The sequence below is a fragment of the Strongylocentrotus purpuratus genome, unplaced genomic scaffold, assembly GCF_000002235.5.
Source record: "Strongylocentrotus purpuratus isolate Spur 01 unplaced genomic scaffold, Spur_5.0 spur5_scaffold_16, whole genome shotgun sequence".
Classification (NCBI taxonomy): domain Eukaryota; kingdom Metazoa; phylum Echinodermata; class Echinoidea; order Camarodonta; family Strongylocentrotidae; genus Strongylocentrotus; species Strongylocentrotus purpuratus.
Window position 1 is genome coordinate 10,650,733 of NW_022145601.1, and position 18,576 is coordinate 10,669,308.

Sequence of the window (18,576 nt, forward strand, 5' to 3'; positions counted from 1 at the left end):
CCAAACCCCTCCCCCACTCTGGGTTACCTTGTTGACTATCAGTTATATTTGTCTACGGTATATTCTCATTACCCAGAGGTAAATTCTTACGTAAATAGGAATGCCCTTCATTATCATTTGAAGTTGTCATTACTGCTCAGGTTTGCAGTTCTTTCATCATATAAAACATTTATCTCTCTCGTAAAACAATGCAGAAATTAAAGCTACAGATAATTTTACATATTATATTTCACAAGAATCCACATAATATTCCTTTAAATCTAAAGTCTTCTAAGTTTGGGTTTAGTAATTGGAAATATGATAGAATGGTATATTTCCCGCTTCGGAGGCTTATTTCCCGGACGCCGGGAAATAAGCGGTATTTACCGATATTTACCGCTTTTTACCAGTATTTACCACTTTTTACCAGGAAATACCGGAAAATATATTTTTCCACTCACTTGTTCCTCGGGATTGTCCAATTTTTAACATAATAACAATGGTGGTGAGTATGGTTGCTCTTGTGTGTACTATTTGTGTGTGTGTGTGTGTGTTTGTTCGTGTGTTTGCCTATGTCTGTAATTATGTAATGCTGGAAAAAAATACAGGAAAAAGATACCAAATATACACCTAATCTAGATATGATGTTCTTCATTAAAGGGAACCTAAACCTTCATACTAAGTTACTTTTATAATAATAATAATAATAGTACATTTATAAAGCGCAGAAACTATCCAACATTAGGTATATATTCTACTGCGCTACAAGAGCTCCTGATATGCTTAGATTTATGGTACAGTTAATTAAAAAGAAGTGTTTTCAGTTTTGACTTAAAGACGTTTACAGATGGTGATTTCCTGACTTCAAATGGCAAGTTATTCCAGAGTTTTGGGGCTGCACAAGCAAATGCTCGATCACCTAGCGTTATTTTTGTTTTGATAGATGAGATCTGTAGCAACAAAGTATCTCGGGAACTGCGCAAGTTGCGATTGTGTTGATTAGGTTTGAAATTCAACAGTTCTTTGATATAAGTGGGAGCTTGACCAAGAAGTGCTTTATATACAATCAGCAAGATTTTGAATGTTATTCTCTGGCGTACTGGTAACCAATGTAGATTTCTTAAAATTGGGGTGATCCGTGTGAATTTAGAACAACCACAGATCAGCCTTGCACTGGTGTTTTGAACCCTTTGCAATCTCACTATTTGACAGTCAGGGATCCCATACAGTAGACCATTACAATAGTCCAGCCTATTGGTGATACATGCATGTACAATATCTTTCGTAATGTCCTTATCTAAATATTTACGAATACGTCTGAGATTATAGATCATGTAGTATGCTGATTTACAGACATTTGTGATGTGCTCTCTCATATTCAAATTCGAATCGAACTGTACTCCAAGATTTCTTGCACTAACAGATGGTTCTATTACAGAGTCTCCAATTGATACACTGTTTAAGTTGATTTTGGATGTCTGTTTAGGTGTACCAATGATCATTAATTCAGTTTTACCATCATTAAGCATGAGCCTATTTTGCAACATCCATCCACGTACATAGTCAACACATGTTTCTAGGAGTGAGACACATCGCTCTTTAGCATGTCCATCAGGTCTGAATGATACATACAGCTGTGTGTCATCTGCATAGCAGTGGCATGATATCTCGGGGAAATTTGTTCGAACATTTGAAATGAGATTAGCAGTGTACAGAGTAAATAACAAAGGACCCAGCCGAGAACCTTGTGGAACTCCGAAAGGCACTGGCAAATCATCAGAGATCACATCGTCTATTTTGACCTTCTGATATCTATTCGCCAAATACGACTCTATCCATTCAAGAACACTACCATCTATGCCAAAACAGGTCTTTAAAGTTTCTAATAAGCAAGAATGATCTATGGTGTCGAATGCACTACTTAGATCTAATAACAGTAAAAGATTGACTTTCTGGGAATCCATAGCCATCAATAGATCACTCTTTATTCTTAGCAGTGCAGTTTCAGTACTATGGAATATGCAGACTGAGTACATGGCAAAAGTGAGTTGTTATTGAGGTGATCCATAATTTGCTGGGTAGCAGCACCCTTATTGTAAAGTTTAAGATATTTGAATAAAATCAGTGAAAAATTGAACAAAATCGGGCAAGGAATAAGGAAGTTAAAGCTTTTTTAAATGACTAGTCAATAGAGGGCGATATTCAATTTGATGACATCATAAGTGGACAACTCTCCATGCCTATTGTACATCAAATTTCACAAGTCTTTCGTTTTTTTCCTATTTATTTGTGTTCTTGATCGGATTTCATAACATCTGAAGTAGAATATCATTTTACATTCTATTTCTCAATCACAAGAAAGAAGGAAAAACATGAAATTTGATGTACAAAAGGCATGGAGAGTTGTCCACAAATGATGTCATCAAATTGAATATCGCCCTCTAGTGATTAGTCATTTCAAAAAGCTTTAACTTCCTTATTCCTTGCCCGATTTTGATCAAATTTTCACTGATTTTATTCAAATATCTTAAACTTTACAATAACAGTAACTTGTATGAAGGTTTTGGTTCCCAGTTGCTATTTACCATATTCATGAATACCTATTAATTAGCATATGCACAAAATGCCATTTGTTTGGGTGTGTACAATTTTGTATGCAGTGAGGATTTTATAAATCTGTTTGTGTGTTCCTACTATGAGTATTGTGCTGCTAATTATTTCAGAACAATATTTTCAGTTATGAGGCTAAAAACAAGTAAAATTATTAATAAATAGAGAATTAAAATCATATTTCCTGTTTTTTACATATTTACCGGACGCGCAACTTATTTACCGGACGGTATTTACCAGTATTTACCGCTAGTAATTACCGCCACCGGTATTTACCGCCCAACCCTGTGATACATGTAGATAGCTGGAATTCTTACAGTTCTAGAGCAAAATTGCCTTTATTCGATTAACAATCATTCTTTCATTCACTTTTTCCTTCAAAATTAGGTTTTTAAAGTAGAGAGTGCCTTATATACTCTGAGAACCTGTGCTGAACATTGTGCTATCTTCAAGGCTGTCTGTGTCACAGAATAACAAAAATATTCTACATTGAGTTTTCTCAAATTTTTCTTCCAAAATCAGAATGTAGCTTTAAATCTGTGCTGATCATTGTGCATACATACAATAATATAAAAAAGCATTCAAACACATAAAGAAAAACATAAAGAAAAACATAGCGATTGGGAAAAAATATATCAAAACAATATGAACCTTGGAATCTACATGTATGCTGGATCTTCTGTACCAGTATTGACTTTTTCCATTTTTTCTCCAAAAGCAGGATGTAATGTAGACAGGCGCGTAGCCGCAGAAGGCACGTGCTGAACCGCTAGCTATGTTCAAGGCTGTCTCAGAATTATTTTTTTTGAATCTACATTTACTTTTTCATTTTTTTCTCCAATATCAGGATGTAATGTAGAGAATTACATGTACATGTACATTACATGTTGGATGCCTACTTCTTGGTCAAGCTCCCACTTATATCAAAGAACTGTTGAATTTCAAACCTAATCAACACAATCGCAACTAGCGCAGTTCCCAAGATACTTTGTTGCTACAGATCCCACCTATCAAAACAAGAATAACGCTAGGTGATCGAGCATTTGCTTGTGCTCCGCCAAAACTCTGGAATAACTTGCCATTTGAAGTCAGGAAATCACCATCTGTAAACGTCTTTAAGTCAAAACTGAAAACACATCTTTTTAAAGATGAAGTTGAGTTCTGGTCATGCGATTGCATTGTGAAAGAAACGGTGTGGAATCGAATAGAAAAGGTCGATCATCAAGCATAGAATTTGTGTGTATTGCAAGGTTCTGGAATCATCAAAATGATAAGAAATTCGGTAAAGTTACAAACACTGTACACAGAAACATGTATATGGGACTACACGAACACGTGGCGAAAAAATCCCACCCCCGAGTTTTACGATGTTACATGACATATTTAGAATATAAAGGCATTTGAAGAGCCATGCTTTTCAGGGAACATGTCTTATCTGATGTTCTTCAACACTTGCATAATAAGAATGATAACGCTCACAAATTATATTTCACCTCTTCCCAGAACTCAACCTTCTCTTTAATTAACTGTATATTCTTGGAATCTGTGCTGAACGGTGTGCTACATGTATGTTCAAGGCTGTCTCAGAATTATTTTTATGCCTCCGTTACGAAGTAGCCGGAGGCATTATGTTTTCGGGTTGTCCGTCATGTATGTATCTTGCAGAGCCGATGAACTTATTAGATTTTGGGGTCACAAGGTCAAACGTCAAAGGTCACAGGGCTCATTATGTATGCAAAAACAGCTCGTGATCGCGTTATCTGAAGAACCGATTGATGGATTCCTGCCAAACTTTGGTCATGTATGTATCTTGCAGAGCCGATGAACTGATTAGATTTTGGGGTCACGAGGTCAAAGGCCAAAGGTCACAGGGCTCATTATGTATGCAAAAACAGCTCGTGATCGCGTTATCTCAAGAACCGATTGATGGATTCCTGCCAAACTTTGGTCATGTATGTATCTTGCAGAGCCAATGAACTGATTAGATTTTGGAGTCACGAGGTCAAAGGTCACAGGGCTCATTATGTATGCAAAAATAGCTTGTGAACGCATTCTCATTAGAACAGATTGATGGATTCCTGCCAAACTTCATTTATGTATCTTGCAGGGCCAATAAACTGAGTAGATTCTTGGTTCATAAGGTCAAAGGTCAAAGGTCATGGGCTCATTATGTATGCAAAAATAGCTTGTGAACGCATTCTCATTAGAACTGACAGATGGATTACTATTTAACTCAGGACATCTTGCAGAGCCAACGAACTGAGTAGATTTTAGGGTCAAGAGGTCAAAGATCAAAGGGTCATATATGTGTATGAGAAATTGCTTGTAATCACGATATTCTGAGAAACTGTTAATGGATTACAATTGAACTTGAATTTCAAAAAATTCTTCTGATTTGGTTTGTAAAATTGCTTTAAGACGGAGGCATCATTTTCGACTGCGCGTAGTCGAAGTTCCATCTAGTTTGTTTTAATCTACATTTACTTTTTCAATTTTTTCTCCAATATCAGGATGTAATGTAGAGAATGCCTACATTACATGATCCTGTTTTGTATACTCTTGGAATCTGTGCTGAACGGTGTGCTATCTTCAAAAAGGCTGTCTCCCAATTTATTTGAAAAAATAAAATAAAAAATTGAATTTTTCCACTTTTCTTCTTTATCAGGATGCAATGTAGAGAATGCTTCATATACTCTTGGAATCTGTGCTGAACGGTGTGCTATCTTCAAGGCGGTCTCAGAAGGATACAGGCACTTCAAGGCTATGGCCATCTCAACGTAAGTTATCAAGACTCACCCTCTCCCATTCAGACAGAGCAAAAGTCATTGTACCGGTATACAGAGCTGCCAACTAGTACGGATTTCCCGTAATTGGTACGGAAATTAACGACCATTACGGAATGTTGTTTAAAATTACGGATTTAAAAAAAAAAAAAAAAAAAAAAAAAAAAAAAAAAAAAAAAAAATTATATATTTTTTTTTCCCCCCATTTTTCCTGGAAGACTGTGTTGTGATGATATGAAACTCATTATTTAACAACTTTGTGTGAGTAAAATCACCAAAAATGTCAGATAATCATGTGTCTGTGCAATGTTGGCGTGCCGTTTTTATTAGAGTCATAGCGCCGCATAGGAAATTACTGATTTATACCCAAAATTACTGATTTTGAGCCTTGTGATTACTGATTTTCGGTTCTGGAGGTTGGCAGCTCTGGGTATAGCAATACGATATGGGGTTCTTTTTTATAGTCTGAATGCTCTATAACAAACGTTGTGTGCTTAGAGGTAAAGATCAGTTTTGGAAATGCCCCCCTCTCAAAAAATGAAATGGAGTCTCTTATTACCAATCATGTGAACGAATATGTTTTGACTTATACGGAATGATACAAATTTTGCCGAGAAACTGCCTACTAATTGATATAAATTTGATATAAATTTGGTAAATTATTATATCTATTTGGACCTGATAGATATAGTCCCATATACATCTTTCTGTGTACAGTGCTTGTAACTTTACCAAGACTGGGCCAAATTTCTTATCATTTTGATGATTCCAGAACCTTGCGGTTCATATGCTAGATGATCAACCTTTTCTGATCGATTCCACGTTTCTTTCACAATGTAATCGCATGACCATAACTGGTCTTTATCTTTAATTTCACAGATTAGGTAATGCTCGGGCAGTTACATTTATGTACCCTCAGCATGAAAAAAAGAAATTCAACACTCTTATTTGCCCAAAATTTTCATATAAAACTTCAAGAAAATACAATGAAATATATATTTTCATTTTCAATTTTATTTCACCAAATCAATTAAAATAGAAACATATCTTTATCCCCAACTGATGAAAGTTTTCTGTATCAACATACATGTACATATAGATTGTACATTTATACATAATATAGTATTAATGACTGCTTTGAGAGAAATAGTTGTTTTATTACGCTCAAGGGAAGGTTAGAATTGTGCTATTCCCCGAGGCTTGCCGAGGGGAATAGCCCAATTCTAACCTTCCCGAGAGCGTATGAAAACAACTATTTCTCGAATATTAAAGCAGTCATTAATACTTTTATATGCCGAAAAAAAATAGACTAAAAAATGAAAAATTAAAAATATTTATCATTTTTGTCGAAGATGGGATTCGAACTCTTGCGTACAACAAGAGGTGTACCGAAAACCAACGCTTAGACCACTCGGCTATGGCCCGCCGTTAACATGCTTGGCAGTTTTCTCCAATATATACATTAAAATGGATTGAAACCGGCTTCGCGTGTGATGAATGCTTCGCAAAAGCTCCATATACGGACTCTTCTTTTACTTTTGCAATGCATATTGGCACGAACTTAGATCAAGATCTATCGGCAGATGTTGTTTTTTTGTTTTTGGAAGTTTATTTTCGTCTTCATGTCAACAATGCAAGATAAAATTGTCGGTAAGATCGATCGAGATTCAATTGTATTGAAATTACCGACCAATCCTTCGCACACATACGGCATCCTCCATCGCTCAAACCATTTTTTAACATGTAAACCTATGGGGTAACCATGGACGCTGACCAACTTTTTTTAATAACCATGGTTATTAAAAATATTGAAATGTTTTATGCATGGTTACCGAGAATTTTACAGGAACAGTTGAAGTTTATGAATGCAATTCGACCAATCAGATGGCTGGATTTCTTAAGTGAGGTATATAACAAATAATAGAGTACGTGCATGTGCTTTGGTAAAACAATATAAAAGTTGCATGACAGGTAGACTTTGCAAGTGGCTGACTTACTGAAGATAATACAGTGAAACCTGTTTATAAAGACCACCCAAGCGAGACAAGAAAAGTGGTCTTTACATACAGGTGGTCTTTATGTACAGGTTCCTTAGTAAATGTTTCAATGAGAAACCTTTTTGAAGGGAAACAAAAAATGGTTCAAATTGGATTAACATTTTGTAAGAATAACTTTTTTGAACCTATTTTAAAAATCATTCAGCAACTACAAAGCTTTGATTGATGAGGGAAGCAAATTCCAAATGATAGGTCCTTAGTACATGATATATAAAAGTAAGTACGCATATGTGGCAAGTGAAAATCCATAGCATTTGTTGTTCTATGGCTATAAATATTGAAATAAGTTAAGGGTGACTCTTCGAGAATATGTTTATGAAGAAAGTACAAGAAAATTCCTTCTTGGTATAAATATAAATCATCAAAATGCACAATTTTGAGCGAAGAAAAAATATAAATGATGTACATGTATAGGCAAGAAAGATTTTAAATGCACATTTTTGTAATTTGACTATTCTGTCAAGAGAGGCAACAGGTGAGTTCTATTTACACATTCCCTTAAAAACATAAATAATATGAACAATAGCATATATATATACTCTAATGGAATACTGCCTTTGTCTGAATTAATAAGATTCATGAATAAACATACCAACTCCTCCTCCCCCCTTTTTAAAAAATCTCTTCCTTGTCCAATAAAATTGTAATGAGGTAATAAAAAAAGTTGATTAATCATATTTTTGTAACCATATTTCAATACTATAATGGAATACTGCCTTTGTCTGAATTAATAAGATTCATGAATAAACATACCAACTCCTCCTCCCCCTCCCCTTTCTTTCTTTTTTTTTATCTCTTCCTTGTCCAATAAAATTGAAATGAGGAAATAAAAACGAGTTGATTAATCATCTCTTTGTAACCATGTTTCTGTTAAACTAACAATATATCGAGTGGTGTTCAAGGAGTCTCTATAAGAAAACTATTATAATTGTTTCTTAGACTCCTGCAATTGAAATGAATAACAGACATTGCATTGTCAACATTTTATGTTTTGCCCCATCTGCTTAAAATCATGTGGCACACAGTATCCTGTATTCTTTACATACCGGTATTCATCCTCTTCTGCCTAATATATTTTCTGTTGATTTTTTTAATTACACTCATAACAATTACCATTAGCATTGTTTGTTTGTTTGTTGCAAAACTTACAATTAAATGAAACTAACACACACATACTGTAGGTGCAATAAATACAAAACTTTAAAAAAGTACAAAACATTAGAAAAGCACAATATAGATTACACTTTAATTGTAAAATACCCTTTAACATGTAACGTGAGATGGCAAAAAGAATCCTAACACTCTTTCCTACTGGAGGAAAAAAAAAAAAAAAATTAAAGTTTCAGTTTTAGAGCTTAAGGGTTCAGTTTCTTCAAGCCGTCTTTACTTTGGATCAGCTTTGTATAAAGTTCCGCCACACAATGATGTCATAATATAAAACTGAAAGAACAGTTGAAGAGTTCAGTTTCTTCACGTCGTCTTTACTTCGGTTCAGCTTTGTAAGTTTGATCAGCTTTGTAAGTTCCACCGCACAATGATGTCATATTATGAAACTGGAAGAACTGTTGAATTATACATAACAGTTCAGTTTCTTCACGTCGTTTTCACTTCGGACAGCTTTCTAATTTCCACCACACAATGATGTCATAATATAAAACTGAAAGAACAGTTGAAGAGTTCAGTTTCTTCACGTCGTCTTTACTTCGATTCAGCTTTGTAAGTTTGATCAGCTTTGTAAGTTCCACCACACAATGATGTCATATTATAAAACTGGAAGAACTGTTGAATTATATATAAGAGTCCAGTTTCTTCACGTCATTTTCACTTCGGACAGCTTTCTAATTTCCACCACACAATGATGTCATAATATAAAACTGAAAGAACAGTTGAAGAGTTCAGTTTCTTCACGTCGTCTTTACTTCGCTTCAGCTTTGTAAGTTTGATCAGCTTTGTAAGTTCCACCACACAATGATGTCATATTATAAAACTGGAAGAACTGTTGAATTATATATAAGAGTTCAGTTTCTTCACGTCATTTTCACTTCGGACAGCTTTCTAATTTCCACCACACAATGATGTCATAATATAAAACTGAAAGAACAGTTGAAGAGTTCAGTTTCTTGAAGTCGTCTTAACTTTGTATCAGCTTTGTAAGTTCGCCACACAATGATGTCACAATATAAAACTGGAAAAACAGTTCAATTATATATATGAGTTGAGTTTCTTGAAGATGATCTGATCCAAGGTCGAAGTCCAGTGGACACACATAATCTGAATTACATATTTTAGCCTTGCCATTGCAATATCTCAGGAACCACAAGAGGTAGGCTTTTTGTTTTCATTGTGATATGTCACAAATAATTGCATCCATTTCCTATACTGAATTTAGGGCTGAGGCACAATTAGGAGAGGCACTCGCTTTTGTCTTGTCTTTAGTTGGCAGGAGAATGTACTAGCAGATCTCGATGTTCCCTAAGAATCCCTATCCTAGTCATCACTATCTGATTCCAGATCGGTATCCTCTCGTTGAATCAATTTTTCTTGAGCTTGAATTTCTTGAGTTTCTGGAATACCTAAACCAACGGTATGTTGATTTACAATGTCTTCTTCTCCAGGTTCTGTCTTTTCATCTTCCAGCGCAGACAATGTTCCTTGAAAGGCAAACAAATATTAAAAATAAATGGATGTTACTAAAGCAATGTCTTACTCTTAACTCTTTATATGCCACACAATTAACCTCCATGTGCCATGTTGTATTTATTGTATTTACAGAGGTACTTACCGGTAAGGCTTCAAGAATGATTGTATGTCTGTAGTGCAGGAAATGCCAAGAATAATGTAAACTGATGTTAAAATGGTTGTCATGGAGCTAATTGAGACCAGAAATTGTAATCTTGGAAAGCCATTGTTTTGCCCAAAGCAATCCTTCCTATCAATGGGTGCCTATTGTTTTGTGCAAAATTGCTTGTCTAGCAAACCAAAATTTTCACATGGATGATGGATGTACACCACATAACCCAAATTATATCAATATTCTACTTTTACCTTGGACATAACTCAAAATATAGAAAGATACCTCTATGAGAACAGTACATTGCTCTGATATTTCCTCTAACCACAGATTCTTTTGGCTTTATTTAGTCACAGATTTAGGGTTAGCCACTCTTTCATGTTCAGCTTTCAAATCAGCATACATGTATGTGTACATGTAGGACCTTTCCATATATCCTGTAATATTCTGTATAAAGCGGTAATGTTTGACGTGAACTAAATGTCTCGAAACTCAACAATTGGTAACGTAAACAAATAATGGCCTTGAGACCTTGTTGCAGTTGGCATCTTTATGTGTGAATGTCACCAATTCAACCAAGCAGATTTGTTGACGTATCCAAGCCATTAAGGAACTTTAACTTCTGACATAGCAGCACTTCTTGTGGAAATGGATTGCAACATATAAACATACCTTTACATGCTTCTGTAGGAGCATGTAGATTGATTTCTGCCGTTGGTTGTTGCTGTTCAGTAGGGTCTACTCTCTCAGTCTGATGTATATCTACCACACAAGTCTCTCCTGCATTAGATTAAACATACAAAAATAATCACATTCGCAGTTTGGGTATATCAAGAAATTTGAATGTTGCAAATATTTGTTTTAGCTGTCAGTTGGAAAGAAAGTAGACAAAAGCAGTACATTATAGAGGTATCTTGGTCCAGTGGATACGTCACCGGACTGTGGATCACAAAGTCCGTGGTTCGAGTCCCGCCACGGCACTAATGTCCTTTAGCAAGACATCAATCTACATTTTCCACACTCAACCCAGGTGATGTAAATGGGTGACCTGAATTATATCAATATTCTACATGATACATCTATGAAAAGAGTTTTATGTTTGGTTTAAGGCAAGGGTTAGCGTAAGGGTGGTGTTTAGTCCAGGGTTGAAACTCATGATTCAGTTAGTGTGTCGACATTGATGATGGAGCAGTTGTGGCCACAGCATATGTTTAATAGACTTCCAGAAGAAGAGATACAAACTGTACTCACCATTAGCTTGTCCATTACAAGGGGAACCCTCAGTAGCTGGTACCTGATGACTTTCATCGTGTACATGAAGATTTCCACTGTCTTGGTTGGTATCTGCCATGGGGACTCTCACTTCCATCTCGAGTGTGTCTGCATGGATCAGAACAAAGTTGAAAAATGCATCAGTTTATGTGGTGGCTGCTTTTAGTTCATAGTTTATTTCTGTCAGCTGGATTTATACACTGTTGCCTATAAAATTTGCATAATTTTAACCTCTTTTCACTAAATAATTGTGACAATATTATTTATTCTTGATAGATAAGGTTTACATGTACAGCATCTTCTCTCAACTCTACTGATCAATCTATACGACTCTTTGGATTGATAAATAACGTTCTGAGAAGATTTAAATTATATATAAAGAATAAATCATGTTTTTCACAATCATTGAAAATAGGTACATGTTAGAAAATAGAAATAGTTTTGCATTGATTTGCAAAATTTGTTCACCGGTTTTATGAACCGTTTGACGTGCCCAAATTTGCTTCAAAATTACTGCTATGTGTATACCATATTACACTTGTGATGCAGTGGAAGTTGTAGAATTATTATTGGACTCTAATGATGGCAAATGTTTCCCTTGAGGTCAACTATGCTGTCCTTATGTAAATACAGAGCTACCAAGTGTCACGCATTGTGCGTGACAGTCCCGCATCGAGGGCCAAAAAACGCTGCCACGCATGGCACCCACTTTTGTCACGCATCAGCGCCAGACTGGGGAAAAAAAAGGGGGGAAAAAGGTATTAATTGCTAGACTATGTACTAGCAGACCGCATCGAGGCCTCAGCTACAAGTAACTCCTCGCAGGGTTCGTGTACGTATATGGCATGCACGTAGCATGCATGCAGGCCGGCGCGCTCGGACACCGAGTCATGAAAATGTCACGCATATAGCTGATCTTCAAACTTGGCATCTCTGTATCTACCAATAAATATTTGAAAAAACCAATATACTGTTGCACTTACCGGTACTAGTTTCTCCTGGAGAGCTGGGATTGCTTTGTGGAATTCCGGTGTACTGATGTATTAATGATGCAAGGCGCCTAAGCAACCAATTCTGTGAACGCAATCTTTCAACTTGACGAGGATAACAAATCCAAATGCCCATTGCAATGATGATGAGAATTTGAACCACATTGAAAATTATTGACAGGATCAACCAGATCGAGTATGGCTTGCTCTCAGATTCAGATGATGGAACTGGTGTAGTAGATGAACTCACAGATTCAGATGGTTTAGTTGATGCTGTAGATGAACTCACAGATTCAGATGGCAATGTAGTAGGTGTACTCTCCGATGACATCGCATTTTGTAGGTGGAATAAGCGGAATGGCATCTTGTAAATAGTGTCACCCACATGTATATGTATAGTTGACAAAAATTCGTCAATGCCTGTGAAATTCACCACTGTGTATGTCAGCTGCACTAGGGTAATGTGTTTTAGTTCATTTGGTAAGGTTGAAAAACTTAGGCTCACATTCCATCTTTTGGCTACCTTAACTGTAAAATAATTGGTTGTTATCTTCCCTCCGATGGAGACACTATCATCCAGGCTTTTCAGAGAAAAGTTTTTGGGTGGCAAAGAATTTGCCAAGTCAGTAGGCATTAGAATGTTTGCTGTACGTGAAGCACGGTCTGTATTCAATGGCACACCCAAAGTCTGTTGCTGCTGCAAGCATGGTATCTGTAGGTTTGTGATGTTTGATCCACAAAAATTATTGTCACTTGATGCCACTCCGACTCCTCTCAGGATACAAGCAGAAATTATCCACAAGGACACGATCATTCTGGCTGCAAAATCCATTGTTTGTTTGAAGATCAATGGACTTTAGGCTGAAGCGATATGCGATTACCGTGATTATAGAAATGAATGAAATCAAAGTCCAAGTGCATAGATTCCTGTAGTTCTCTCAGCTTAATGAACTGTTGTATTGTGTACCGGTAGTCTTTTTCTATCTAATCACAACTCGATCTTTTTCTATCTAATCACAACTCGATCTATATAGTAATATTCTTGACTACCGTACAAATAACGCACTACTACCACGACTGAGTTAACCGGCCTGGCATCCATGTAAGAGAGAGAATTCTTTATTCACAGTATCTGGTGGAGTGAGCATAGATGGCGCTATACAACAATTTATTATACGTCATATTGTAGCAACAGTGATTACAGAAATTTATGAATGAATTTTCTGATCGATCAATTAAAGTGCACAGCATCCTGTACTTCTCTAGCTCTCGACGATCAGCTGAATGGATTCGTTCATGGTACTTTGGACTTTGTGCATAATATATATTTTCAGATTTATTTCTTATTACAAAGTCTATCAAAATGTAATTAAGATATCATTTAGTTTCTTATTTCGTTCATCACTCTATTATTGCAACAATTTTGTTGAAGGTCATTAAAAAGGCAGTATTTGTAAGCTTCATCTTTACTTACATTCACAAGTAGGTTGACTAGCTGTTCCACTAGTGGTTTAACCCGCTCTTGTGGGCAGTGGCTACTTGTATATTTTAGCATTGATAGATGAACTCAAGAAGTGTATGAAATCACTGAAGTGAATTGATTGTTGCTACCCCCCCCCCCCTTCTTCCTCAAAGGATTAATGGTACAATATCTGTATTTAGATTTATGTCGACTTTAATCCCCTTACTTAACCCATGCAATACTGTTCTCCTAAAAAAGGGAGATGAACCTTGCATCCTTTTATTTGAAAATCACAAAATCTTCTGGCAGTGTATTTTTCTCTCTCAAAGATTGCTGCAACTTGCAAGTGGCTTACTTCGTTCCATTGGGCCTTTGCGTCGGGTCAATGTGGTTGGCTTCACAAACTTTTAAGAAAAAAAAAAACATATTCAAGGTGGGCATCCAACCACAATAATTTTTGCATCCTATCAGGTACCCATTCAACACCTGGGTGGAGAGAGACAAATGGAGATTAATGTCTTGCCAAAGGACATTGGGGCTGCAGCGGGGTTTGAACTGCAAACCATGTGATCCATATGACCACTAGACCATACAACCTCTTCAATAGCAACAGATAATCACATTCTCCTTTTTTCTTTTCTTTGTAGGGATGTTGAGAAGCTCTACTCGACGCCATGTGGAGCCTGTAGACAGATCATGTATGAGGTATGATAATAATTTCTTTGAGTTTCATCAATGTTTTAAAGATACTATTTGACATGTTTTGAGCTTTGACTAAGTATCTAAGGGTGGCTTAGGCTGGTTTTGCCGCTCCTTTTTAAATCCAGCAGTACCTGTACAGTATGACGCGGCAAAACCACCCCGTTTAAAAAAAACGATGATATAAAGTGTAATACACTTCCCATTTCTGTATCTTACATACATGTATAACACAGAGCTCAATGCTTTGTTGCACGCATTTGCCATTCATTTACATGGATTTTTTTAACGGGGGATTTTTTGCAGTAGTTGACCTATACTGCGCCATATACAGTATGAATATACAGTATGAACCAAAATTTACTTTGGTGCTCTATCTCCCAGTTTGGCTCGGACATTATCCATTTAGTAAATTTTCTTGTAAATCAATATATTAGTACCGGTAAATGTTCTTATGAAGTCCTTTCACATATATCACGAAATTCCTGTACCAATGTGTGTCTCGTTTTTTCCTTGACTCTCTCTCTCTTTCTCTCTCCATTTCTCTCTCTTTCTCTCTCCATTTCTCTCTCTTTCTCTCTCCATTTCTCTCTCTTTCTCTCTCTTTCTTTCTCTTTCTCTCCCTCTCTCCCTCTTTATCTCTCTTTCTCTCTTTCTCTCTCTCTTGCTCTCTCCCAGTTTGGCTCGGACATGGACGTCTACATGACCCGACCTGACCTCACCTACATAAAGAAAACTCCCAGGGACATCCTCTGTTACCCCTTCGGCCCCGAGGAGCTCCGCATGTTAAAATCCGGAGAGGTACCAAAAGTGGATGGTGACCTCAACGACAACAAAATGGTGGATGGTACCGGCGATGCCAAAGCTCACAAAAAACACAAAGGAGACACTGCTATACCAGCTCAATGAAGAGCCCCCACACACATGTTCATAAATGCCTAAGGAAACCTGCTTTAGCAACCACCTGTGTAGAAAGACTGCCTGTCTTTAGAGACCATGCATCTTGGTCCTTGTATTCAGGTTTCAAGGTTTAATGATAGATACTGGAATTTCTTAAGACGAGAGAAGTCCATGACCTGCTTTCATAAACCTGCCCTTAGCAACCACCTGTGTAGAAAGACCGTCTGTCTTTAAAGACCATGCATCGATCTTGGTCTTTGTATTCAGGTTTCAAGGTTTAATGGCAAGGATTCTGGAATTTCTTTAGACAGAGAAAAGTTCGGACCACCCAACCTCTTAAAGCCCATCTGTACTAGTTTAGGCAGGGGAGATTAGACCTCCCTGCAAGGTCACTGACAGGTGGTTATCTCATGAAATCAGCTCTCCGTTAACATAAGAAAAAGAGGATCATGGGGGACCAACAGGTACCGATTAGGTATTGTTTGCTATATAGAGGGAGCAAGTAGCTATAAGTAGTGCAGTGGGCCTTTAATGGCGGATTCTGAACTTCCTTTAGACAGAGAGAAGTTCGTGACCACCCAACCTCTTGGATACTATCCAGGAGACACTAGCATTCCGGCTCAGTGAAACATGCCCATGCACACAAACGTATGTCTGTAAAATGAAACTTACTTCTAGAGCAATCACCTGTATATTATTTTTTTATAAATTATGTATCCCTTGAACAGTGTTTCTCATTGCAACCTGTACATAAAGACCACTTGCTTATGAAGACTGCATGTCTTGTCTCCTATGGGTAATCTTTGTATACAGGTTTCAGTGTAAGAAAGAGGGTTTTGTGCATTCCTTGTGGCTCGTTCAGATATGTCATCGCAAAACCACAGCGTTTTTACGATGAATTAAAGTGTAATACGTACGCTTCACATTTATGTACTTTATAACACAGAGCTCGGTGAATACACACAGGACCTTTGTTGCAAGCAGTTACCATTTATTTGCACGTAAAAATTCAGCATGAGTCTTTTCTTTCACATGATGTGCACTTTTTTTTCTTGTAGTTAAAGTGCCTTACCAAAGACACTAGAATCTTGTTATTCATTATTTTTCCATGTGTATTCAGCAAGTTTTATTTTCTACCTTGATCACACAACATATTCTACTACTCCGTTTTCAAAAGGCGGGGAGTCGCTCGCTCGGTGGAAGAGCGGTGATCTCGTAACTGGGAGGACTTGCGAGTCTGGTATAGAATTATTTGAGAGCCGGAAGAGCATTAGTTTTGTGTCAGATCATGTGGATTTGACGCCTTTGTGGCTCTTCAAACAAATTGTTAGTTCAGTTTTGTGATTGAATATCTGTTGATTACCTAAAGGGAGTACTGTATATTCTCAAACATCAATTATAAGAAAGTCTTGTTACTCAAAGATGGTGACAGACATTTTGCAAAAATCACTCGTTATTTCCATTTCTATCATTCCAGTCTTCTCATTTGAAATATATCATTCCAGGAAGCTCAGGAAGTTAGAAATCGGTGCAAAGTACAATCAGAACAAATGTAGAATGTATTATAACTGAACATATATGTAATAGCACTTTATTTTTTGTGACATGGAAAAATTACCGGTTATTTTAAAGGAGGGAACGGTGAAAATGTCTTCCTACGTATATTTTCTATATCCATCTCTCCAGAACCTCGAACTTTATTTTGCAATATATGTGATTCATACAGTACAATGTACACTTGATCCATGTTCATGATGGCAAATGGACTGTTTCGATAGTTGTGTATCCATTGTGTGAATTAGAATTGCAAGATCAAAGATTCATCGGACCAAATGTCAAAGAGACTAGAACCTAATGTTAAGTGAAGTGTTGGTCTTGTGAGCATTCGATCCTATGTAATTTATTACTGTTTTGGAATTCAAACGTGTATAAGTTGATAGTCGAGGTTTCGGAATACTTGTATGAATATACAAAAATAACAATGATAGGGGGGGGGGCAGCAAAGTTCCTTTAAGAAGGAAAACTATTGTTGGCTCAGAACAGTAGTGATGTGATTTCACTTGTGCAATCGTCTACAATCTAAAGCTGATTTGGCTTTTACGCCGACTGGAAAGGCATTAATTGACAACACTTTTTGTGTAAATTTCCATACCCAATGCAACTGCGATTTCTCTGAAAATGTGATTGCAAAAGGATTGTAAAGTGTAGAGTGAGCTTTAATCCTTAATGTCAGACAATCCACCGGACTATATCCTTTGGCCTTTGACCTTATGACCCTTAGGTCAAATGGACGTTTCCATATTTTTAACAGTTCATTTGCAAAATTACAATATGGCTGATTTTGTTGTAATCGTGCTTAAAATAAATTGCTTACGTGCTGCAAAAAATCATTAGACATCTAGCCAGGGTAAGCGTATATTATTATTTGGCTGAAAGTGTTTTCACTAATCAGTGACTGCTATGTGGAGTGTAGTTTATAACTTTGAAACGGTGTATTTAGAAAAAAAGGAAATTTAAAGTTTTAAACTTTGTTTCATCAATGTTCCTTAATATATGAGCATGTTTACATAAGAAAGTATTCTCTCTTTTTACTTGTTGATTTATTATCTATCATATTGACTTTGACTGAAATAATCAATCAGCTACTTGCTAGCAAATTTATCTGAAATCGATGGCAGATTTACGGTGTACATTTTTCTTGTATAGCTGCATAATTTTACAAGTTATTGTGTAGCTTTACTAAAATGCAGCTTTTTAATGCTGAAAATCAATCAGGAGTTTTATGACGTGCTTGATAACCAAGAAAACAATTTTTCTTATTTCCATGTTTTATTAGTCTGCATGCCATCATGCCATGCCATGACTGTCTTCCAATTCTATAAGATGAATATTTTACCTTTCAATTTTTTTTCCTACTACTATATTTTAATGAAAATTCATTAGCAGGGGAAAAATTTCAACATGTTTGTTTGGTAAATGTATTAATTATTTTCTTACGTGTTAGATTGCTTGCAGTGCTATATTTATTGTTATG

At 36.4% G+C, this 18,576-nt stretch overlaps 1 protein-coding gene across 1 annotated transcript in view; it reads left to right on the top strand.

Moving 5' to 3' along the window:
- The window catches only part of LOC580762 (cytidine deaminase), a 46,088-nt gene extending 30,134 nt beyond the window's left edge, over positions 1-15,954 (top strand). Inside the window, exons 3-5 of the mRNA XM_030986767.1 lie at positions 5,255-5,366; positions 14,591-14,648; positions 15,321-15,954. Of these exons, the coding sequence (XP_030842627.1) occupies positions 5,255-5,366; positions 14,591-14,648; positions 15,321-15,551 (401 nt within the window). The 3' untranslated portion in view covers positions 15,552-15,954. The remainder of the gene's footprint in view (positions 1-5,254; positions 5,367-14,590; positions 14,649-15,320) is intronic.
- Positions 15,955-18,576: the final 2,622 nt, after the last annotated feature.